The 25,753-nt window shown below is 35.6% G+C and overlaps 1 protein-coding gene across 6 annotated transcripts in view; it reads left to right on the forward strand.

Moving 5' to 3' along the window:
• Nucleotides 1–25,753, forward strand: part of PARG (poly(ADP-ribose) glycohydrolase) — a 113,213-nt gene that overhangs the window by 58,767 nt on the left and 28,693 nt on the right. For all 6 annotated transcript variants that reach the window (XM_070493057.1, XM_014830465.3, XM_070493061.1 and 3 more), the window contains 4 exons: nucleotides 4,718–4,797; nucleotides 8,561–8,621; nucleotides 10,951–11,026; nucleotides 16,061–16,208. In XM_070493057.1, the coding sequence (XP_070349158.1) occupies nucleotides 4,718–4,797; nucleotides 8,561–8,621; nucleotides 10,951–11,026; nucleotides 16,061–16,208 (365 nt within the window). The remainder of the gene's footprint in view (nucleotides 1–4,717; nucleotides 4,798–8,560; nucleotides 8,622–10,950; nucleotides 11,027–16,060; nucleotides 16,209–25,753) is intronic.

The following is a 25,753-nucleotide window of genomic DNA, read 5'->3' on the forward strand; positions in this document are numbered from 1 at the left end:
AACATTTTATGTAAATGAGTGTTGATTTTTTTGCTGGGCATTAAGTAGTGCCTTATTCCAGCCCAAGGACCTTTGCTTACTCAGCATTATCTGAAATTTTTTTTTGCATGAGAACATCTCTCAGTAACAATAGCTAATATTTATTAGGTACTTGCCATGTAACAGCCACTGTGCTATTGTTTTTTACTTAATCCTCACACCAATCTCACAAATTAGGTATTCGTGTTTTTCTCATGTTTCAGATGAGGAGGTGGAGGTTTATAGAGGGTAGATTACTTCACCAAGTTAACTGGTATAATTGGGATTCAAACTCAGGATATTGTCGGCCTCTAGAAGCTGTATCTCTTACCCCTTCTGCCATGCACCCCTCCCTTTGAATGAACTGGATTAATACTACTTACTGTGTAGCTAGTCAGAAATTCGAACTATCCTTAGAAATTCTTTTCTTTTTTTTTTTTTTTTGAGGAAGGTTAGCCCTGAGCTAACATCTGCTGCCAATCCTCCTCTTTTTGCTGAGGAAGACTGGCCCTGAGCTAACATCTGTGCCCATCTTCTTCTACTTTATATGTGGGATGCCCGCCACAGACAGCATGGCTTGACAAGCAGTGCGTGGGTCCTCACCCGGGATCCGAGCTGGAGAACCCTGGACTGCTGAAGCAGAACATGCAAACTTAACCGCTGCGCCACTGGGCTGGCCCCGCCTTAGAAATAATTCTTGATTTGGAAAACGAACCAAAGCCATTCATCAGCCCAGAGTGACCATGAGGGATGACCGTGAGCGATGTAAGCTCTTGGTATCCCAATAGCATTTTCACCAAATAAGAGTTTAAGTAGGTCTGTTGAAGATTTTAAATGAGGCATACTCTTATCTTCCTGGCTGATGGATGTTCTTTTGGTCACCAGAACACTGGGAATTAATTAAGGCAAGTAGAGCCTGTGGTAGTCTCCACAGTTGATTTAGGGAATCTCAGAAGCCAGGATGTCTGCACTTTCCTCACTGAGATCGTTTGTATGTTCATAAGCCTACACTAGCAAACAACAGCAACGATGACTATATGTGGTCAGTGATGCTGGCTGTTGACGGCTCATCTTGATTTCTGTGAATGGAAGTTTCTAGCTAGGGAAGGTTCTGTACTAATAGGTTCAGTGAGAGTAAATGACTTGTCAGCAGAACTGGGACTTGAACACTGTCTTCTGTTCAAACTCAGTGCTCTTTCGTTATGTCTCACTTTCTCTCAAGAGCAGAATGCTCCGAGAGCACTCCAGAAATGGAAAACAACCAACAGGTCCCCTTTTTTGTGTGGCTTGTGAAAGATCAAGTACCTAATTTGATGAGCCATTTGGTAAGCTGATTATGGAGCATTCTGTTGTTGTTCTGTTTTCTTTTTTGTCTAGTTGCTATTTATGATTTTAGTTTCTGGCAGTTGGGAGTTGTATGTGTGTGTGTATTTAGTCTTAAAAGAGCTATGGCTGTCTAGTCGATTGAATAAGAAAAATGGTAAGAGTATGTGGTAGGAGGCTGACGTCAGTAAATTGAATAAGTCTTCCTTTTTTTATTTATTGTTGTGTTCTTCCAGCCCTGCTTAGTTATGTTAAATACCCCTGACCTTTTCCCCTGCTTGCCTTTCTGGGCCTAAACATTCATATAAAGGCTTCCAATATGATTAGCATTGATGCTTCTGAGATTGCTTAGAAACTGATGGTCAGAGATTAATTGTGGGTTGCAGCAGTGGTCAGCCCAAGAGGCTTTTACATCTGCCTCTTCCCTGGATTGAAAATGCGGCTGGGGCCATATGGCAGAGTGCTGCACAGAAAAGCCAAGAACGACTTTCTGGCTGGGTTCCGGATGATCATTTGCTTCCATTTTAAAGTGGAGGTTATAGTGCTGTGGGTTTGATTTACTGTATACTAATGGGATTAATTCTTAACTTGAAATCACATGGGGGGTGTGTGTGTGTGTGTGTCTAGAATCCAATTCCAGTAATGTTATCAATATTCCATTCAGGGAAAGATCTTATTAAACTATGTTTCTCTTTATATGTATGGAGAGAAAAACAGCAGTTAATAAATATCTGACCCTTGATGGACTTATTCCCTTGAAAATAAAAAATTTTGTTTAGAACAAAAGTGAGGTTGCCTGACTGACTTTTTCTATTTGCTTTCTTTAGTAATCGGTAATTATCATTCAGTTACATGCCAAAATGTCTTCCCTACATGCAGAGGGGTTATCATGGCCTAGGTTGTGTGCATGTTTACATGCATGCCTGATGACTCAAAACCCAGGACTGGGAAATCTAAATTAAAAAAAAATTCATGTTCACAAGTTAAAAAATTGGTTGGTGCGTGATTGTTATTCTCTTTGGTTCTCTGTCTCTCTCTGTTTGTCTCTCTGAGTGTCTTTCGCTCTGTGAGTTTCTGTCTCATACTCTCCCTCTGTCTCCAGCCAGATTTCTGTCAATCTCTTTCTCTTCTCTTTATCTTCCCTGCCCTGTCTTTCTGTGTCTCTTCCTTTCTCAGGCTCCATCCTCAGTCCTTCTGTCTTCCTCCTCTCTCTCTCAATGCTGTCCCTTAGATAGTACCTCACTCTTGTAATGACTTTCATTCATGCTGTTTGCCTAGGTCTTTATGTTATTTTCACTTGCTTTCACACCAGGATAATTCATCTTATTTGGTGTTAGTACTTAAAATTTCACAACAAGGAAGTCAAGAATTAGCACAAGGGTTTTAAACCTGTTTCAGCTTCCCCAGCTTTCTCTCCCCCAACCCTCCTCCCCCCACCCCCACACACACACTTTCCTGCTCCATGGGAAGATGGGAAAGCATATTTGGTTACATAGTGATTTGGAACTAGGCTTGGAGCAACGGATAAGCAGAATACTTTTGGGATTCTGCTTGATTTGTACCTATTAGGTTTGGACCTGCAAAATAAACAGTGGTGCTCATTTGTTCGTAGTAGGTGATAACAACAGCCATTTAATCTTCCAGGAAAGTCCATATCACTAGGGTAATATACGTGATCCCAAGAGGCTCCTAAGGTTAATAATTTGTCATCATGGTTATGAAGTATGTGAACTTTTATGTGATTTTTCAAACAGCTGACTATGTTTATGTTTGGGGGAATTATTTCTTAAGGGCAACAGCCATTTTCTCCTCACTAAGCACCAGCTCTACGGAAGAGGAGCTTTATTCCCTTAATTGAATTGTATAGTACATCAGTTCATCTCTAAGAATAGGTGGTGGCTGCCTTTATGTTCATACTGCGTCCTCTACTAAGTAGTAAACCTAGAAGGGGATTTTGCAATGGATCCCAAGGTATTCATTTAGTAAATCATATTTATTTGCCACACGATGTTTAATTAAACTGCCCAGTGGCTTCTTCATTTTTACTGTCATTTTGATTTAAACAAACTCTGTTCTGGTTGACATATTGCGGAAGAAACCAAACTGAAACCTGCGCTCTCAAAGAGCCTTTCTTTTGGCAGGCAGCTGGATTTTAAGAGTATTTGTAATAAACATTTTAGAAAAATAAGTTCTTTTAGTTGAGTAAAAGTTATCACACAGGCACTCAAACTATTTTTAAGAATCAGTTTTTAACTTTGGTTAAAATACTTTCTGGCATTAGTATTCTTTTCAGGAAATAAGTATTCATATAAATTGTTTTCTCAGAAATTGGCCCTGAATACAGAATTTCAGATCATTGAAAACAGGATCATTTGAAATATGCATTTCCCTCCCTTTTCCTAATTCATTTCACTTGCTCAATAGAATTTTCTCATGGAATTAACTTTTTCCTCTCTGCATAGTTATATAAGCTTGCTTTTCTAATCATGAAAAATTTTACCCATTTTGGCACTTATTAAAGTGAATTTTTGCTTGAAGGGTTTCTGGTTTTAAAGCCAGAGTAGAGGCAGAGGAATAATACCTCATCATTTATAGCTACAGAATTTCTCTATAATTTTTAAATGCCTTTGGAAAGCTAGATCTTGTGCCCAAAAGCATGCTTTTGTGTTTGAAATCTTTTAGTGAACTACTTACTTAGGTCATATGCTGCCAAAGCCCTGCTTTTCTTTCCTCAGGATAAATTGCATTATGTGTTACCAATAACAATGCCACGTCATTTCAAAGAAAACTAAATTAAGTAGTGCAAGTCCAGGTTGCTGGGAACTAGATGTCATAGGGTAGGCACTGTTTTGGTTACCATGCAAAGGGTGTATTTGTTTAATTACCAAGGATTGGTCTGTCCACCAATATCTTGTCATACCCACTAGTCATTGTCCTCGTTGCTGCCCTCCCAACACAATCATGTGGATTTTTTTCAGATAACATTTTTGTTCAATCATTTAACTACCTACTAATATTATGAATTATAAATAGTATTTGCCGTTGGGAAAACGATCGAGCATTAACTCACTGCCCTAATTGACTTTGGGGACCAGATGGTACCTTCTCCCTGGAGGAAGATAGATTGGAGAAACGCAGTTGTTCGAGAGTACCATCTGACTTGAACAACTTTTGAGAAGCCTAGTTCTAGTTGGTTTCAGTCCTCTCCAGATGCCGTTTGAGTCCAAGTAGTGATCTGGTTCTCTGTCATTACAGAATTGCCTTCTGGAAGAATTATTTCTTTCATTACTTGGTAACTATATGGATTTAGTTTTTTGTGACTCATTAAGGCATCTTAAATCATCCTTCACCCTCCTTTATTTTTGGTCTCTTTCAGATTGTTTGAAGGACGTTCATCAAGGAAACCAGAGAAGCTTAAAACACTCTTCTGCTACTTTAGAAGAGTCACAGAGAAAAGTAAATTCATTTCATTCTAACTATAATTTTTGTCACTGATGGAGACAGTTCAGATCAAGTGGGAGGTCAAAAACATTTTGTATTCAAAGTACACCTTTTCGCCCAGACCACATTGAAACAACAATAATTCAATATTGCACTCTAGATTTTGTGTGTATGTTATATATATACATAAATGTGTGCTATGAATGTGTATGGGTTTTATATACTCTGAAATTAGACCAATGTAACATACTCTAATGAGTTTTCATGAATAAAAACAGTAAATTAATACTTTCAAAAGAAAGTGTATTTTCTAGGAAATACATGTTGGGTGTTCTTATTTAAAGAAGCATTGACTATTAAATTAGTTCATTTGCAGAGATCAACCAACCCATCACTCTCTTTTTGTGCCTTCTTTACACCGTTCATAGAGGTCTTATAAAACAGAGGAAACAATGTCTGTCTTCCTCTGTTGGACCTCGACCATCTTGTTTTCCCAGGGGCTAATCACAGCACCTGAGGCGATAGTGGTAAATGTCTAACCAGTGCTACTCTTGACCAACTAATAATAGATTGATATTATCGCTCTTATCCTAGGAGCTGTGACCATGGACAAGTTTCATAACATCTCTAAGCCTCAGTTTCCTCATCTGTAAAAGAAAAGAATAATGATAAATTACTTCATAGAGTGGTTATAATTATTAAATGAGATGTTACCTGCTCAATGAATGTTAGCTATTATTAATGGGTAGCCTTTCCTGCAAGTTGATTATAAAGGAAACCAGAACATCTCAAAAGTTTGCTTTTGCTAAATAGAGCAGGTCAACTCTGGTCCAGTGAAATGAGTTCTTTTCAGTTCTGCTCGTCCAGATTGTGGATTCTTTTAAAACACATCATTGAATTGTTTAAAGGTCATTTTTCTCATATCCTTCCTTTAGTAAGTAATCCCACATTATAATGTACTTGGCATTTTTTTCCCTTTGAATGTATTGCTATTGGACATTGTTCAGATTTTTGGAAGGAAATCAATTATCAGGATTTTGGTACTTAAGGGAAAAAATCATGCTTTTTTGATAGAGGGTTATTTATTTCTTAGCTATCTATTTTTAGTTTTGTGCTCTGTACTGAGTGAAATATTAAGGAAAATGAAGGCTCACTTGGGCTTATGAGACAACCAAATTAGAATTTGTAATAATTTATTAGAAAGATGAGTATTTTTTTTGCTATTTTAAATCTAAATAGAATGAATTCCATTATTATACCTAAGTAATTCAGAGGTTACTTTTCTGTCCTTGAGGTCAAGTCATGGATGTCTTCTCTAGAAGCTAACTTGCCTTTCTAAGTTTTAGGATTTAAATACTTGGAGGGAAAAAGCTAACATTCTTTTTTTTTCAACCAAAAATTTATAGACCATGATAAGTATTAGGAATTAGGCTGAAAAAATAAATTGTAATTAAACATTTTATTTTCTGGCTTTTTCACTGTACTTTAGTATTACTTTATTCATTGCACTTTAGCACTGTAATTTAGTATTTTGTAGAAATATAGTGAAACATGCTATAGGTTTTTAGGATGTAAAGCTATAGGCTTAAGGAGGAAGTACTAAGTGGAAAAAAAGACATTTGCATTTGAAAATTCTGGAGTCTACTGAATAGAAACTATGGAAACCTATTTGAGGTACCATATTTCATCGAATCTAGGACATCGTAGATGGTAAGAAGTGCCATTATGTTATATACCACTAAGAAGGAAAAAACACTCAGGTCAGGGAGTCATAGGAGACCTCCCCTACAAAGCTGGTACACCAAAGGTCTATACCCTTAGTCTAATGATAAATGAGAAATTAACCTGGCGATGCAGAAAAAGGACAACAAGGAAACTGCAAGTGTCAGCCTTGGCGTGGGGTAGGGAGGGGACAAACAAACCTCCCCTGAGAATTTGGACCACAAGCTCCAAGTTTGAGGTCTGAAGTCATGCTACCCATGTGATCCACAAAAGCCTGCAACAGAGGATTTAGTTTAGACTGATCTTAGGTTGGTGGTGCTCCCAGAAGACGGCAGAAGCAGATGCACATCTTCCCTGGAAGAACTGGACTTTAGTCCAGGTCAATAGCAATGGCTAGGTACCTTCGACTATGAAAGATGTATCTAGTTTCAGAAACTTAATACATGACAAAGTATGCTTTTTAGAATTGATAAAATATAATTCCACCAGTACCAACTTTTCAATATTGTCACATATCTATATATTCGTAATGAAGAAATACAGAGACTGAAAGATTTTAAAGAGCTTTCTGAATTAAATTGTTTTTAATATAGTTTAAAGTATCTTACAGATGGAGTATTTAAAAATTGTTGATTCATATGCAGTATATATTGTGATTTTATTAAGGGAAATATTTGATTAACCAAAATAACCTCTTCTGGTGTGAAAGTTGCCTTCTTATGGAAGAAAGATGGTAGGCATGCTCTCAAGGTATTTTTGTTATTAATTATATATAAAGAACCATGTTCTTCTGCCTTTTCTCTTATTTTGTCAGCAGTATTCATTTATGAATTTCTCTTGGTCTCTCCTAGTGTATGAAGGTCATTTAATGTTCTTACATCTCTGCTAAGTTACAGAATGGTGATACTGCCATTAGTTTCCTGTTAATAGAATTGCTTCTCTAGTGTTTGAATTGTTTGACTTCTGAATTACTTGTGAGTTTTAAATATGTTATCCATTTGTCTTAAAGAAAGTAAGACATCTAAAGACTATTTTATAACTTATGTTAACAAAATCCTGCTGTCTACTATAACTACTCCTTATGATTTTTGAGTTGTTACTACTTGTGACTGAGAGCAGAGAAATGTGGAATCATGCAAAGGAATGAAATGGTTGCCAAACTTTGGCTGAGACTCTACCACCATTATCACTAATGGTTCCTGACATCTCTCTCTTTGCTTAAGAGCTTTTTTTTTTAAAAAAAAAAAACAGAAGCAAACAAATGGCCTGGCCTTTTGAGTTTGTTCTTTGATTTGAATCAGACAAATTACTTTTGGCCAGATGATTTATTTGTTGCTTTTGCTACGAGTTAAAAAAAAAAAAAAGTAAACTTAACAAAAGGGTCTTAGCCTCTAAAACTTACTGCGTTTTGATCCACTCACATCTATTGCTCCTTGAAAACTATGTCATCTTTATTCTCTAACCTCCTTGAACACAGTAATTCCTCCTTCCGGCTAAGGCGCCTTATAAGTAGAGCAATTCCATCTTGTCTAAGCCCTGGACTTAGCTGTGTCAACTTCAGAGGGCATGCCAACAATTTTCTTTTTTAATCTTAGACATTTTATTTTATTATAAGACACATAAATATGTAGGCATTCACCAGTCTTTACGTGTAGGGTTAAGGCTTTTCTTGGAGAAGGAGTCTACAGATTAAAATTAAGTTTTGTTTTTATTGTATAAGCTAAACTCATTATGCATCCTGTTTTTCAAGGATTTTTTAAAAAGTATATTCAGTTTAGAAAACTTCACCAAAAAGTACCAGCACTCAGATCCCACTGTTGTACTGTTATTTGTATAGTTTTGTGTTTCAATGAGGGCTTATTATTTTATAAAAAAGACTTCCTACTATAAGGAAAATATTATTTTAAATCAGTCTTCTGTTGTATTCCAACACTAGACTTGGTATTTCCTGATTAATTTTATAGCCGTTGTTAGACACCTTTTTTAATTGAGTATGTATAATCTTTTCAAAATCCAAACTTATTTTGGGTGTGTTTTTCTTTTATTGCTTTTGTAGAACCTACTGGGTTGGTGACATTTACAAGACAGAGTCTTGAAGATTTTCCAGAGTGGGAAAGGTAATAATAATAAAAATAATCCTGGATCTTGAAATTAGAAGGACTCTTTTACCATGAGAGGACTCTATTTTACAGCCCCTGGAAAGACAGTTTCCCTGACCTCTTAATTGCCCTAGTGCTGGGGAGTTTCTTCTTATAAGTGATCCATTGATAGCTCTCATTGTTAGAAAGGTCGTGCCTTTGGAATCAAAGTCTGCAACCCTTTGACTTCTACTCCTTGCCTTAGTTTTGTCTTCTGAAACAAAGTCCTATTTAAAATTAGAGAGTTCTGTGTGTGAAGACACTAATTAATACTAAAGAGAACACCGGTATTTAATGTTCCTCCTTACCATCCTTTTTTGCTTATATTTAATAGGTCTTTTTTTGGAGGACAAGATTGGAAAAAGTTTCTTTATTAAGCTAAAATGTAAATTAACTTACTAAAATCTAAAGTGATTACCTAGCATTTATCTGAGTGACAAGAATTTTGAAGTTTGGCTGTCCGTGTGTACTGTCAGCAGATCTTATGGAAGTTGTTAATATACTGGGGTTTTTTCTTATTATTTTTCTGCAAATACTGAGGGGGATAATAATCAGTGTGAGTTCGTTCAGATCTGTACGTACCTTAGTGTGCTGAAATAGTTAACACATTTGCTAATCTAGAGTACTGAAAAAGCACTTAAAGAAGAATAGATCAACTTTTTCCATTGCACTTGAGGACATGGTCAAACATACTGAGTCCATATTTGTATTCATGTTAACCAGCGCCTCTTGTATTCACTTTCTAATAATTTTTATCATAGTCTGTAGTTGTTTTGTTTGGAATTAGTAGTGAAAGGGACTCCCTCCTAAGGGAGTTGACTTGAGAAGGCATAGCTCTCAGGTGGCTTTCCCATGGTGTTTTCGTCCACCAAAGATGTTTATTTGTGAGGTGAAAGAAAAACGAACTTACTTTAGGAGGCTGACTGCATGGCTGAGATGATTATTAATAGAGTGAAGTGGATAAAAGATTAAACAACCTGCAGAAAAAACAAAACAAAAACAAAATTGAGCCAAAAAGGAAGAGAACATGTATAGCATTTTAGAGTCCTGGCATATTAGAGATGAAAGGGGCCCCAGGAAGTCATCTGCTCCAGCTGCCTACTAAAAATATCAATCAACTCTATAATACCCGTGACAGATGGAGACTAGACAGTTTCAGTGATGGGAAATTCACTGTTGCACATCGGTCTATCCCATTGTCGGTCACTTGTGTTATTATCTAATACTTCTATTCACTAAAAGTCTGTCTTCTAAATAATTCTCCCCCCCCCCATTCCTAGTTCTTCCTTCTGGACCTAATTTTCTTTAACATTCACCCCTCCATGTACAAATTTATTTTATGTAAGTTTATGTGACACGGAAGCCTTCATAAGGAAATGAAGACCCAAAGAAACAGACCTATGTCCTTTTATCTAGGTTTGATGAAGAGTGGACAGTCATGGAGGAATATGATGGCTTAAGGAGTAGGAGGTAATTGTAGTAAACTGGCGGAAGCAGCAGGCGTGTTTGTTAGGATTCTTCTTGGCGTCCGTTTGTCTTTGGAGATGTTGGGAGAGCATCTCTCACATGAGGATTCTATGGCCTGTTTCAGGGAAGAAGGGCGAGATGGGGAGGAGGTCAGAGTCACCGACCTGCTTCTGCCGTTTTCTCAAATTTCTTTAGCTTAAAGTATTCAATGTGCCAAGGGGCTGTATTTTGGGGTAGTGTTTCCTGAACCCCATAGACATCTCAGTGAGCATGGTTTATGAAAAGGAAAGAAAATAATTGTGACTTACGTGAACTAGGTTCATCTGTCAATTTTACTCATATAAAATACCATAGATCAGAACTTCGACAGCATGTATTTTCATCAAAACATCCCCCCAACACGTACACGGTTATCAAAGTAGTGAAAATAGAGCCCATCTGAGAATCATATGATTTATTGCCAATTTTTTCTATATTTTTCCTTAGGTTGCCAACTCTAGCATAATAATAAATTTCATAAATCTTAACTTTTTAAATATTTTGAGAAGTTTTTCAGCTCTTAAAGAGGAGAAACTTTGGTATTTTGTAGCGGAAAAACAGGTTTCAAAACAGTATGTTATACCATTTTAATTTAAATATGTATGTATATGTATATATAAATGAAGAAAAAGTTCAGGAGAATCTTTACCAAGAATGTTAACAGTAGGCATTTGTTTCTGGCTTTTGAAATTTGAAGTGGTTTCAATTTTTCTTTTATAGTTAATCTATATTTTCAGATTTTTCTGTAGTGAAATACTTGTCATTAAAAAAATAAATGAGGGAATATCTTTTTAAATTGTAGATGTGAAAAGCCCCTGACTCGATTGCATGTCACTTACGAAGGTACCATAGAAGGAAACGGTCAAGGCATGCTACAGGTAGGTGCATCGCAGCAGTGTGCATGTGTCTGGGACTTTCTCTTGTCAAGCTTCTGACAGCAAAGGAAATTTCAAAAGCTGTTTATTTATCTCCTGAGCTGATTTAATGCAAAGAAGCATGATAGCAGAATGGAGAAAAGCACCAAACAGATCATCTTGACAGCCTTGGTAATACTGTTATTTGCCAGTGTACGTTCTCTGTTTCTTACATGTGCCTCTTTAAAAAGCCTTTGACAGAAAATCCCAAGATCTGGACAACATCAGGCCTCTTGGTTCAGACCCAGACTGTAGATTGACAGTGGAGGAAGTTCCCAGGGTATGGTCTTGACAAGCTGTCACCAGGCAGTTTTGTTCTTTTTCTTTAAAGGCTCTTGTTCTGCCCTAAATGATGGCCAGCTTGAGATGTTTTTCTGCCACCAACCTTGTTTAGGTCTAGGAGGCAGACATCTAAAGCTGATTGATAAGAAAGTCCTCTCTCCCATATGTAATAGTTTTAGGCCTGTGAGCCAGCTATGCTTGCTGTCTTTTCCCTGTTTTAGAGCAGTTAATTTTGTCCATATCTCGATTTTTGTTATTAATCTGTGTTACTGCCTCTACTTAAAAAAGATATTTCTGGAAAAAGGAGTTAACGAATAAAAAACCCTGTGTATCTAGCTTTAAGTTGTTGTGACACCTAACCTGAACATGTGTTTTCCTTTTTACTTTATAGTGGTCTTTTTTTTTAAATCACTAATCAGAGACAAAATGTTAGTATTTTCTGTTCTTATCCTGTTTACAAGAGCATTGCAGTCTCAGTTTTCCTTGAAAGAAGCTTGTACATCATCTTATCTTATACTGGAAATAGCTGGATTTTTCTTCTTAGATCCTTATTTGATGCTTATATTGGGTCAGAAGCTAAATAAAGCAGTTGCCTGGGAGTAGACTGATTTGTTTGAATAACTTAACGTTTATTGTGAAATGGCTAGACTGATTTGCATTTGGCTAGTTATTACATATTTATGCTCTAAGTGCCTAATGAAACAGATTCTTTTAGAATGGCGTTTTATTTAGACGTATTTGTAAGTAAAATCTTCAAAGAGGCAAACCATGTTTTGTTTTAAATCACTTTCTCCCAGTGATTATTTGAAATTATAAGCAGAAACACTTAGGATAACCGAATGAATATTTCTCCTGTACTTAGCTTAAATTTTTTTAAAAATTTATATTTAATCAGTACCTTTTCTTCTATTTAAAACTAATTTTGAAATATGGTTAAAATTTGTTTCAAATGAATATCACTTCTTCCCCACATTTCCACTTTGATGACGTTTTTCCTACATTAAAGTCTTGGATTAACTGAGGGAGTCTTAATACACTTGAAATAAACAAAGCTACTGCTAATTAGCACCGCAGGAGTGCTGACCTTTCGTTACAATACAATTCGACAAGGAAGTACTTAACAACATTCAAGGTTGAGATTCCCCCCTTCCCTAGAATATATTACAGATGAAATGTGAAACCTCTGTAGATTAAAAGAATACCATAAAGGCTTCTATTAATTGTTCTCCCTCCCGTGCTGTGCATCCCCAGGAGATCAGGGAGTATTGTATTCCGATGTTGCAGAGCTCCTCGGGCAGCATATAAATTACATTATGCTGAATGGTCACAACAACAAAACCTCTCTAAGGAGTGTTATCATTTCTCTCTTTTCATCAAGTTATAATTCAGAAACTGAGTAATCTGAACAAGTAGCTTTGAAGTAAGGTGAATTTGGAAAATGACTGGCTAAAAATAAAGAAGGGCTCATAAGATCATTTTTATGTACTGGAACACATTTCTCACCTGTAATAGCCTTTTATTAAGAACTTGTTTAAGTAGTAGAAACTTTGATTTTCTAAAAGATTCCTGCTTTCAGAGACATGTTGAGTTAATGTATTTATTTCTATGCATACCTTTCCAGTAATATATGTTGGCCTTTTATTCAAAGACTGAAGAATAGCATACAGATTGAATATATTTCATTTGTCATTACCAAGTAGTACGTAAGTTGAATGAAGCTTATCTTTTTATTTTAGTTATGTACCTTGTTCCAGTAAAAATTAAGTTTAGCTGATCTCAAACCTTCTTTCTTTCTCATTTGTATTCGTAATACCATTATACTTAGCCAATCTCTCAATTTTCGAATGCTGTCCATTTTCTCTCTTTATTGGGTCTCTCTTTCCTTCACTTTCTTTCCCACTGACCTGAGACTTTAGTGGTACCTGTCTAAACTATTCAGCAATCACCTAACCAGCCTCTCTGCTTTTAATATTACACATTTCCAACTCATTCTTTAAACACTATCCTGGATTATCTTCCTAAAACACAGATCTGGTTGTTGCTTTTCTTTTTAGAATGTTTCCCAGAACCTTTGGAATTAAGTAAAAATTTCTTAGACCCTAGACTACCTTATCACTCATACAGCTCTTTCCATTTGGTTTTCCCTATGTCTTTGTGCAGCCATTCTCTCAACCTGAATGTCAGCAAATCTAGATTGAGTGCCACGTCCTCTTGTAACGCTCCCCTATCCTCCTCCCCGTGTTCTAATTTTAGTTAATTGTATTATTTGGGAAATATCAAATACATACTTATAAGTTCTTTAATAATCATTTTGTCATTCTGCTGATGTGCCTGACTCCCATCTAGAGTTTAAATGCTGTGAAACCAGGAACCATGTCTTACTCATCTTTGTATTCCATGGTTCCCATAACAACATTCAGTCAATATTTGTTGAATTGAACAGTTTAAGCCATAAGTCACCCAAGGCATAAAGGCCTCATATGTAGTAGGTAACTAATTCTAATCAATGGGCTGGTTTAACCAAAATTATTTTTCTATATAAGCTAGAGGTATTCTTTTTTTTAGCATTGATTTAGTATGCCAGAATATAAACTCGAATATGTTTGATTCTGTGTTGACTCATTTCAAGAACTTGTCCAGTTGTATTTTCTAAGTTCTTCTATAGTGAAAGAAGACTACTTTACTCTCTATTAATTTCTGCCTTTTCACATGTATTTTTACATATCAAAAGATTCATATCCTTGTTTTACTCTTTTGTAAAATAGGCTTCAGAATATCATTTAATATCATAATTGCTCTAGAGAACACAAACAAGTTTTAAGAAGTCTTGTATTTGATAATAGTCTCAAAGTATATGTGAAATGACAGAAAAAAATATATGTGGTATATATTGCTCCTTGCCCCTTGTTGTTAGCACAGAACTCCTAAAACCTTTGTAATTTACTAACTGATAAGAGCACTAGTAGCAACACAGGCTCCTAAATCCCTTGGAATGCCTTGGGTGATAGGATTGTCTTTTGTTCTAATGGAGTGACTCTTGGGACACTCCTGGATAGCTTCAAGATGGGGCTGGTCATCAAAAAGACTAAGCCATGATTAGAAGTTTGGAACTTTCCACCCCACCCCTCCATCCTCTGAGAAAGGGAGAGGGACTGAAGACCGAGTTAATGATAATCATGCCTATATGATGAAGCTTCCATAAAAATTCCAAAAGTATGGGATTCAGAGAACTTGCAGCTTGGTGAACATGTGGAGGTGCTGGGAGAATGACTTGCCCGGAAAGGGCATGGCAGCTCCATGCCCCTTCCCACATACATACCTTGCCCTATGTATCTCTTCATCTAGATGTTTATCTGTATTCTTTATTGTATCTTTTTTAATAAATCGGTAAAACACTGAATGCTGTGAGCTATTCTGGCAAATTTATTGAACCCCAGGAGGGGGTCATGGGAACCCCAATTTATGGCTGGTCAAGCAGAAGCACAGGTGACAACCTGGGACTTGTGATTGGCACCTGAATTGGAGCAGTCTTGTGAGACTGAACCCTTAGCCTGTGGGATCTGATGCTAACTTCAGGTGGATAGTGTCAGAACTGAATTGAATTATAGGACAGCCAGCTGGTGTCACAGAATTGCTTGCTGTGTGGAAAACCCACACATCTGGTGTCAGGAGTATTGGGAGTGTCAGTAGTAGTGTAAGGGTAAAGGAGAGACACGGGAGTGTGTTTTTCCTATAGTGTATATAAGCCTCTTTTACATTACTTACTAAGTTCTGTTTTTTTGTGTATTTGACTATGTATGTACACAAGTTGTGTATGTGTGTAATCTAATTCATAAAATAGGGTAAATCTAAGGCACACTTGGAAACCATTTCTTACATATTGCCCTATAGAGCCTAGCATAGTGCTGGACACATTTGAGTGCTTAGTAAGTTTAAGAGAAACAAATAATGCTGGCAAGTTGAGTTTGCTTTCTCTTGAGGATTGTGTAACTCACCTTTATTAGTAATAGCTTAGGGATCCCATCATAGTATTCTACAGAAAGCTTATGTATAGTTTTAAACTAAATTGGAAATATTAATTTAGTTGAATCTTTGTTGTTAAACTAAGTTTTATGTCTTCATTTTTTCTCTTTAGGTATGTTTTTTAAAAAATAGATTTTAATGTTCATGCAGTTTGGGGTTTCCAGTTGAATTTAAAGGATGATATTTCCATCCTTTTATTCTTCCACAGAAGGAAAAGATTATCCAAAAAAGGTCTATTACTATTCAGTTCTTTAAGGACAAGTGTTTGATTGCCATATTAGATAAGAAAGGTGTAATTATATTAAAGCCATATGAAATAGATAAATGGAAATTGAATAGTGAATGGTGGGGAAGTGACCTTGAAACCTTTCCAGATAAAACCTCTCTTGATCTGTGGCCCTTTGAGCACAAAAAAGGTTTATAAACAAGAGTCAATATAATGATATTGGGGCTTTTGCCTAAAAGCTCCATTTTCCAGGTTCCTTACAAAGTTTTGGAATCCAAAGAAATAAGCAGAGACATTAACTGCAGTGAGATGGAAGAGTTCAATCAACCACCTGGGAAGACTACTAATTTGGGGATTGATTTATATGGGAAAGGAAAGGAAGATTAGAGCTTAGAGGAAGTGTACTTCTTTATCATATATGTAGGTATTTTAGATCCTCATTTAACATACCACATTTTCCCAAATAGGTGGATTTTGCAAACCGTTTTGTTGGAGGTGGTGTAACCAGTGCAGGACTGGTGCAAGAAGAAATCCGCTTTTTAATTAACCCTGAGTTGATTGTTTCACGGCTCTTCACTGAGGTGCTGGATCACAATGAATGTCTTATCATCACAGGTTAGTTTTGGGAAGTCTAGACAGTGGTGTAGTTTTCCCCATCTATGACTATCTATCAGGAAGACTAGAGGCCACCCAGGTACAGCTTTTCTCTACCATGGGCATTAGTCCCAATATTTTTATGTATTGATTTATACTTGGTTTTTCGAAATTATCATTTATTTTTTCTAATTTTGAGTAAAACGTTTTATCCCCACCTTTTCTTTCTTGGCATCTTTGAGGAACAAGGGTGAAAACTGTTCAGTTATGTTCTAGTTTGAAATTTTATGATATAATCTCCTTAAGAAGATGATGATATGTCTTTGAGCATGTATTCTATTACTATTCTTCCATTATATTTCCAAAAGTGATTTGTTGTACTTCAATCTGAAGACACTGTATAAATATTAAAAGCACAGTTACAGTGTTTGGAGAGAATCAGTACAACAGTGAGCTTTATAGAAGAGAAATAAATCAGTTACCTTATGTTTACTCTAATTTCAAAATCCTAAAAGAAAAAGTGTGATTATCTTAGTGCTTCTCCTTGATTTAGGTTAATGTGGGAGGAGGAGAAAGGGAAATATAGTAAATTTTACAGGTCTATTATCAAGATTTAAATTTTTTTCTTTATTTAAATTTCTTTAGACTGAGATATTACCAAATCACAGTATTTTCTTGTAAATAGGCTACAGAAAGTTCGTGATTAACACATAGCTCTTAAGAGACTTTTAATCAGACACCATAGATAAGTTAAGCCTTTTATTTGAGTACCTAAAAGAGCAGTACATAAAAACCATAATCAGCCACCAATTGCTGATACTTTTTTCTTTCTGCAAAAGAGGATTTCTTATTTCCTCTTTGAATCTCTTGCAGCTTTGAGATTAGTGTAGGAGATTAAACATTCAACTTGGTTGGAGACTTTGGTTGATTGTTACTCCCAGAGATTATAATGGAAGAAAAACCATTCCCTATGAGTTATATGAAATATATCCTCAACTAATTTACCTCCAAGAGGTATGTGATGGAGGTAATACTCTGAGGTCTCATCTTGATGCCACACTCTGCCTCATAAACATTTGTAGGCAACCTTCAGGAGAGTATCTAAATTGTGTTTTTTATGATTTGCTTTCAAGATTCTCTCTTTGTCTTTTTTGTCTTTTTCTGTCAACAGTTTGACTATGATGTATTTAGATGTGGATCTCTTTGATTTTATCCTATTTGGAATTCATTGAGCTTCTTGAATGTTTAGATAAATTTGGTAAATTTTTGGCCATTACTTCTTCAAATATTCTTTCTGTTCCTTTTTCTCTTGTCCTGGGGCTCCCATTATGCATATTTTGGTACAGTTGATGGTGTCCCATTGGTCTCTGAAGCTCTGTTTTTCTTTTCTTCTTCTTTATTCTTTTTCTTCCTCAGACTGGATAATCTCAACTGACCTATCTTCAAGTTCACTGATTCTTTCCTCTGTCTCCTCTAATCTGTTTTTGAATCCCTCCAGTGAAATTTTTATTTGAATTATTGTACTTTTCAACTCCAGAATTTCTATTTGGTTCTTTTTTAAAATAATTTCTATCTCTCTGTTAAGATTCTGTATTTTTGAGGCATTATTCTCATACTTTCATATAGTTCTTTAGATATAATTTGCCTTAGTTCTTTGAACATATTTAAAATAACTGATTAAAGTCTCTGTTTAGTGAGTCCAACATCTGGCTCCTCAGGGACAGTTACTATTGACTACTTTTTTTCTGCTGAGGATGGGCCCTACTTTCTTGTTTCTTTCCATGTCTCAACTTTTTGTTTAAAACTGGATACTTTAAATAATATGTCAACTCTCAAAATCAGATTTTCCCCTTCCCCCAGAGTTTTTGTTGCTGTTTGTTTAGTGACTTTCCTAAACTAATTCTTTAAAATCTATATTCTTTTTCATGTGTGGCCACTAAAATCTCTGCTTGCTTAGATTAGCAGTCAGCTAATGATTGGTCAGAGATTTCCTTAAATGCCTATAACAATAAGTCTCTCAGTCTATGTGCATATCGGGGCTCACCTTCAATACTCCACCAGGCAGTTGACACTTCACTTCCTGCTTGCTCAGAGCTTCAAGGTCAGACAGAGTGGAGAGCTTAGGACCATCTCAGGCCTTTCTTGAGCATATGTACTGCCATGGGCATGCCTGTAGCCTTATAGATTCCTGGGGATACTTAGAACTTTTCAAAGCCCCTTATGGGTATCTCATTTCTCAGCTTTTCCTTTGAAGCTTTTTGGTTAGCCTATTGTTTGCCCTAACTGTTATCTACTGTCTCCAGCAGCCACACTTTTAAACAGTTGCCTATAATTGTTCTCAACAAACACCTGTGGTGATTAGGCTTTTCACTCTGGACAAGTTTCAAGTCAGATAAAGACAGCCCTGCAAGTGAGGTCTTCAGGGAACCACCAGATGGGTCAAATGATGATAATTCTCTGAGAATAGGGCTTTGAAGGAGCTTCAGCCCTCTTCTGCCCCTTCTAGGGGCTACTAAACTGCTGGTTTTCACTGTTACTACAGGCTGTTGGTTTTTAAGCCTTCTGTGGCGTTTGGGAGAGCAGAATAGGAATAGGGCAAGTTAAAACATCACAAAATTCACTGTTTTTACCAAAATTCAGCCATTTTTCCTTTAATAAACACTCCTTGGACTGCTGCAAGCTTGTGGTTAATTCCCACAGTTCAGAAAAAGTTGATTCTCACAGTTTTCATGAGTAGTGTTCTCATTGCTTTTATGGGAGAGAGAATTTTCAGAGATTTTTACTCCATCACTTTTGCTGATGTGTCCTTATCTTTTATAAGTACTTGTTGGTAAAGGGGCTTTCAATGAGTTATTTCACATCATTTGGATATCCTTTTTTTTTTTTTTTAATAATATCCCCATGATTTTGCTGTTTTGGTGAGGTAAGGCAAAAAGTAAAAACTTAATTGTCTGAGTTTATGTAGGAAATTAGAAGGGAACCTCAGCAAAGGAGAGAGCCTCTGCTACTGGGAGTTAATAACATGAAGTATTTCATCCAGAATTCCAAAGTTGTTATACAAATTGTACTTAAATGGAAAGGTAAAACCCTTTTATTCTCAGTGTTGTCTTAACTCACATGTTGGTCATCCATCTGCATTTGTTGTTTATTATGATGCAGATAGGAAGGACGCAGTTGGGAGGTATTAGGGAGAAGAGAAGACAAAGAATTACAGAATAAAAAGTTAAACTGTCATAAATCTTGTTGGGCAAATAAATACTTTGAATATTGGTCACATACTGTTTTAGAGAGTTCTGAAGGTCTGGAATTGACTGTCTCCAGCATTTGGCTGTATCAAATAATACTTTAAAAGACTTTTAACTTTTAGCAGTTAAGCTAGATTTGAACCGAAGACTCAGAACAAAATAGCTCATCAATTTTTAAGATGATTTTACATCCTTGAAATAAAAAAGTTGGTGGAATGCTGGGCATTTAAACTCAAAGCTAATTTTGTTTCATTTGCTTCCTTTCTTTTGTACTAGGAAAGTGGTGAGTCTTTCGCCATTTACCATTAATGTTGCTGTAAATAAAGGATGTAATTTCCCTTGGAATAGTAAAAGGAGAACATTAGAATGTTTTTTTCTTTTTTTAGTTTGTCCCCAATCTAAAAAAAAAATCATCACTCTGAATTTATGTCTGGTCTCTAACTTACCTGCAGCCATTGTGAAATGAATGGAAAATTGTAGATCCATCACTCACCTTCACATCTGTAATTACCTCAGGCTAAGGACATCCGGGGTGACTTTTAACTCAGCGTTTTTTCCCCACATCCACTTAACTCTATTATAGTGCCTTCTAATTAATATCTGTGATGTGATGTTCCCTTAATGGAAATGGCCATTTCATCATCTATTTGATGTTGGATTTCTGCCATCTTCCTTCTTAGGAGACTCTTAACCATGCACTGCAATCTATCTGCCTGATCAATTCCATTCCTTCAATGATTCATCCAGGCTCAGTGAGCTAATGGCTGTGACTGTGCTGCCTGAATCTGTAGAAGAGTTTGAGAAATTGGAAATAAATTAAATTTATCATCATTGTGGGGCATCTGGTTGGTATCAGACTTTTAAATGAATATGAAACAGGTCATGCAAACAGGCAAAATACTTTTATCCAGACAGTGTCATCCCTCTATTTGCTGTGATCCTCCCTACGACAACCATGAGTTAAAGCCTTTCAGTAAGTATAGATAGAGGGAAAGAATTAAAATTCCAATCTTCTCTTTTTTTCCTCTCTTGCGTTCCTCTACAACATCCCGTAAATAGCTTCAGTACCAAAGAGTGTTACTGTGGTTCTGGAAGATTGTTCTGTCATTTCTTTGTGGTGAACACAAAAAGCAGATGCCTAGACATGAAATTTACTGAGCAGAAAGTTAGTACATTTAATATAAAACCTGCCCTCTAGTGAACCAAATCATCCCAGACATCACAGTTCCTTACATCTTTTGTGAGTGTCAGCAGGACTGATAGAAAGGACAAAAGTGGACACCAGTTCCTCATAGTACTGGTGCTTTTTATAGAGTAACAACACTAGAGGAGCTCATCTGTGCAAAAACAGCCCATTGCTAACTAAATGACATGAGCTCATTGGGAAAGATCCAAATTCAGTTGGAGTTTGGCTTTTCTTAATTATTATTAATCAGAGAAATGAAAGGTAAGAGTGTTCTATCTGATACAGAGTCACCACTGTATGAGTGATACTAATAAAAGCAGGGTAGATGGCTTTCTTACAAACCTTCTTTCCAAGGATACAACTCATTGGTAAGTAGAATTTTTTTTTATCTCCAAATAGTTTTTCCAGTGTTCGTCACAAACTTTTATTACTAGTAAGAGAAAATAAGAATATTTCTTGGGGCTGGCCCTGTGGCCGAGTGGTTAAGTTTGCACGCTCCACTACGGCAGCCCAGGGTTTCGCTGGTTCGGATCCTGGGCGCAGACATGGCACCACTCATCAGGCCACACGGAGGCGGTGTCCCATGAGTCACAACTAGAAGGACCCACAACTAAAATGTACAACTACGTACTGGGGGGATTTGGGGAGAAAAAGCCAAAAGAAAAAAAAAAAGAAAAAAGATTGGCAACAGTTGTTAGCTCAGGTGCCAATCTTTAAAAAAAAAAGAATATTTCTTACAACTAAATCTAAAAACTCATAAAGCTGGGGCCAGCTCAGTGGCGTGGTGGTTAAGTTTGTGCTTTCCACTTCAGTGGCCCAGTGTTCACAGGTTCAGATCCCGGGCACAGACCTACACACCACTCATCAAGCCATGCTGTGGTGGCATCCCACATACAAAAAATAGATGAAGATTGGCACAGATGTTAGCTCAGGGACAATCTTCCCCACCAAAAAAAAATAAAATAAAAAATGTTTTAAAAAACTCATAAAGTTGTTATGAACTTTTGAGAACATTTTAATGAGTTTCTTCTAGTTTTTTCCTTAAGTGAAGATTTGTCTTTGAGCATGAAGTCTTCTAGGCTATCCCTAGAGAGAGCTGTCACAAAAGTCCTTCAATCTTCTGTCTCGTGTCTGCTGTTTTCACTATTTACCTTTGCATTTTCATCATAGTTTATCATTAAATTTGAATTTAAAACAAGTTAAGGGCATCCATTTTTCAGAAAAGACAGTCGACATAATTTTGAAAGATGTCTACTTAGAAAACCCAGGATTTAATTTGTTTAGAGCACAAGCACCAGATACGCATTTTTGATTTCCCACACCTGAAGGAAATAAAGCTAATCTTGTTTCTCTTAGGAAAGAAGATTGAAACCATCCTAATTTGAAATAGAAATATGATAATTGATATTTTATATTTTTTAACCCCTTTCTTTTAAAAAGACAGGTGTTTTCGTAGTTAAGAGATCAGAGTAGGCATGGTTTTTTTTTTGGTAGGAAAAATGAGGCTTGTCCACTGCAGGGCAGAAAACAGAAAAAGAGGAAAACGGTTCCTGGCTCTCTCCAGTAGACCAGGTTGTTTTTAAGCCCCACGTAAATGGAATCAAATACCCTTGGTTCTTATAACCCCTTACAAAGTTAAGTCTAATGACACCAAAACTAACAGCTTTATGGTTTTGAAGGATTTTCAACTCATCTTATTTGGTTTTCCAAACAATTCTATGAGATAAACAAGATAATAATTAACAAGCCTAATTTTCAGATGATGAAATGAAGTCCAGTGAGATTTGGTTACTTAAGGATGCACTGTGGCTTCCTCATGTCTGTAATCTCAGTGTAGTGTTCTTTTTACCACGGCATGCTGTCTTTGTAAATGTGAATTTTTTATATTTAATAAAAATTACATAGTACCTTCGGATTAAGTATTTCTGGTCTCATTATTTTAACCTCAGTTAATACAACGTTCTTCCAGTTTTGCCTGGTAGTTATATTTGTGTGGCAAGTACTTATTCAACTTCTTCTATATTCTTCCATTACAAGATGCTAATGTAGATACAAATGTCAATAATTTACAATCCCTGCCCTCGAGAAGCCCACAGTCTAGTGAGGGAGTCAATTACATTTTTTTAACAGCTTTATTGAGATATAATTGACATGCAATAAACTGTATATATTTAAAGTGTACAATTAGATAAATTTTGACATATAGCTACACATATGAAACCATCTTTTGCCCATGTTTTTGAGTTTTTTTTTTTTTTTATTGTTGAGTTTCAAAAGTGCTTTATATATTTTGGATGCAAATCCTTTATCAAATATATGTGGTGTGTCTTTTCATTATCTTTACAGTGACTTTTAAAGAACAGAAGTTTCTGACTTTGAAATACAGTTTATTAATTTATTTTTTGTTATTTCTGTTTTGATTACTGTAGCTAAGACTGCTTTGAATCTATAGATCAATTGGGGGAAAATTGACATCTTAATATTTAATCTTTGACACATGAATGACATATCTCTGTTTATTTGTCTTTAATTTCTCTCAGTAATATTTTATACTTTTCATTGTACACTTCTTTTACGTTTTCTCAGATTTATCCCTAAATATTTCATATTTTTTGTTGCTATTGTAAATGTATTTTTAAAATTTCTGTTTCTGATTGTTCATTGCTACTATGTAGAAATATAATTGATTTTCAGATTGCAGTTCAATATGTCAACTGCTCTACTGATGGTACATGCAGAGTACTGTGAGGCGCAGAGAAGGAATAAAAAGTGTCAAGGAAGGCTCACACAAGAAACATCGTGAATTTTGTAGTTATTTTCTTGATTTTTAGTTGAATGTCTTTCCCAAAATTCTAGAAGAATTTATAGCAATTAAGGTATAAATTATTTTAAATTTTTGAAAAATTTTTCAGAAGCAGTGTGCTAAGTAACAGACTAGAAACTCTAGTATTGAGTTTAAAACTTTTAAGTCTTTATTCTGGAAAATTTTAATCATATGTGAAAATAGAATCGTATTTTTCATAGCTTTATTTAATATTTATATTGTATATATATTTTTATATTTGTGTGTATTTTGGAAATTCCAGACTAATAGAAAAGTTGCAAAAATAACGCAAGGAATTTCCATATAATCTTCACCCAGATTCACCAGTTTACATTTCTCCCCCATCTGCTCTATCATTCTTTCTCTGTTTTCTTTTCCTGAACTAAGAGTACATTGGAGACATTATGCCCTTTTACCCCAAATATTTTGTTGTTTATTTCCTTAGAATTAGGACATTCTCTTACATCGGCACAGCACAGTTATCAGAATCAGGAAGTCTAACATTGATAAAGTACTATTAGCTAATCCCTAGTTAATATTCTAATTTTGTCACTTATCTTAATTATATCCTAATGTGTAGTGATTTTTTTCCCCCGAGTCTGCAATCCAATCCAGGATCACACCTTGAATATAGTTGTCATGTATTCTTTAATCTGGGACAGTTTATCAACCTTTCCTTTTGTTTTTTTCACCTTGACATTTAAAGTATATAAATATACTTGTTAGAATGTCGCTTATTTGGGATTTTCCCAATGATTCTTCATAACTAGATTCAGTTTATTCATTCTGGTAGGAATCCCACTGAAGTGATATCTCTTAGTGTATCTTTGGAGGAGGAAAGTAATACCTGTTTGTCCCAATATTTGTGGTATTAGGTATTATGACTTGTAGTTAAGAAGGAATCTGCCTGGTTTCTCCACTGTCAACTTACTCTTTTTCCCTTTGTAATCACAGTCATGCATTGCATGATAATGTTTTGGTCCCTGATGGATGGTATATACAGCAGTGGTCCCATAAGATTAGTACCATATAGCCTAGCTGTGTAGCAGGCTACACTATCTAGGTTTGTGTAAGTACAGTCTGTATTTGCACAATGACTTAATTGCCTAACAATGCTTTTCTCAGAACATGTCCCTGTCATTAAGCAATGAATGACTATAATCTGTAATTATTTTATATACTTTGAAATTAAATATCCTGCCCTCATCAAACTTTCACCCACTAATTTTAGCACACATTGATAATTTTTTTAACTCCATCATTAACATGTTTCTCTGTTTTCTGTCTATGAATTGATAGTTAAAGGTAGATGCCATTTGTAATCTTGATCACTACATTATTATTCTTTGTATACCAAAGCTTCAGAGTTGTTTAAGTAAACATGTAAAAAGTTAACCTGACCCCCAAAATGAAATTAAATTGGTTTTGGATAAAGAACTGATAGTTCATAATTAGCATGTCATGATTTGATTTTGTGTTCTTTTATTTTTATTAAATATGTCCTCTTTTTATAAATTTATATTTTCTTAAATACTGTATTTTCTGGAGTCATTTTTCCCATGAATATTACATCTTTGTCATAAATATTTTCAGTATTGGACTTTTATTGTGTGAGTGGTCATTTGTTAACAAAAAGTAGTTCAGCTGCCTGAAAGAGTCAGTCTGCTTATATTTTATTTACTGGCAAAACTAGGGCAGTTGTACTCAAAAATAGTCTTTAATCTTAGTTCTCAGTGGTGTCTTGTTTCTTCCTCTTTTTTCTTTTTTTATATATGAAAAGTAGTATCTTGCTCAAGGTTTTTAGCTTTTCATTTTACTGTTTTGTTGGTTCTTGACAAGTCAAGTGATTACTGAATTGACCATAGGAATTGAAATGAGCTTATTTAGTTAAATAGTGGAACACTTTTGACACCATCCCTCCTGATATGTCCAGGTCTGATGAATTAGAAATCCATGTTATGTGGCAAGCTACCTTGGTGCATGTTCTCCTCAGATGAATGTTAATTATGCTTTTTTTCCCTCTCTTTCTTCTTATGCCGTAATATCCTGGTTTTACAAAGCCCTTTAAAGTACCTAACCTGTTGACAGGCAAATCCTCGACTTAATTTTAATGACAGTATTCTTAGCAGGGAATGTCTGTGTAAAATTTCTTTTCTCAACAATTCGAACTAAATATTACCATCAGATTACTTACATTGAAGACAGTCGACCCTATATAACAGTCTTTATGTACTGAGAAATTTTAATTGAGTTCATAATAGTTTGCATCAGTTGTACATTATTTCTTGACTGTCACTACATAAGAGCTCTT

This window comes from Equus asinus, chromosome 2, assembly GCF_041296235.1.
Source record: "Equus asinus isolate D_3611 breed Donkey chromosome 2, EquAss-T2T_v2, whole genome shotgun sequence".
Taxonomy (NCBI): Eukaryota; Metazoa; Chordata; class Mammalia; order Perissodactyla; family Equidae; genus Equus; species Equus asinus.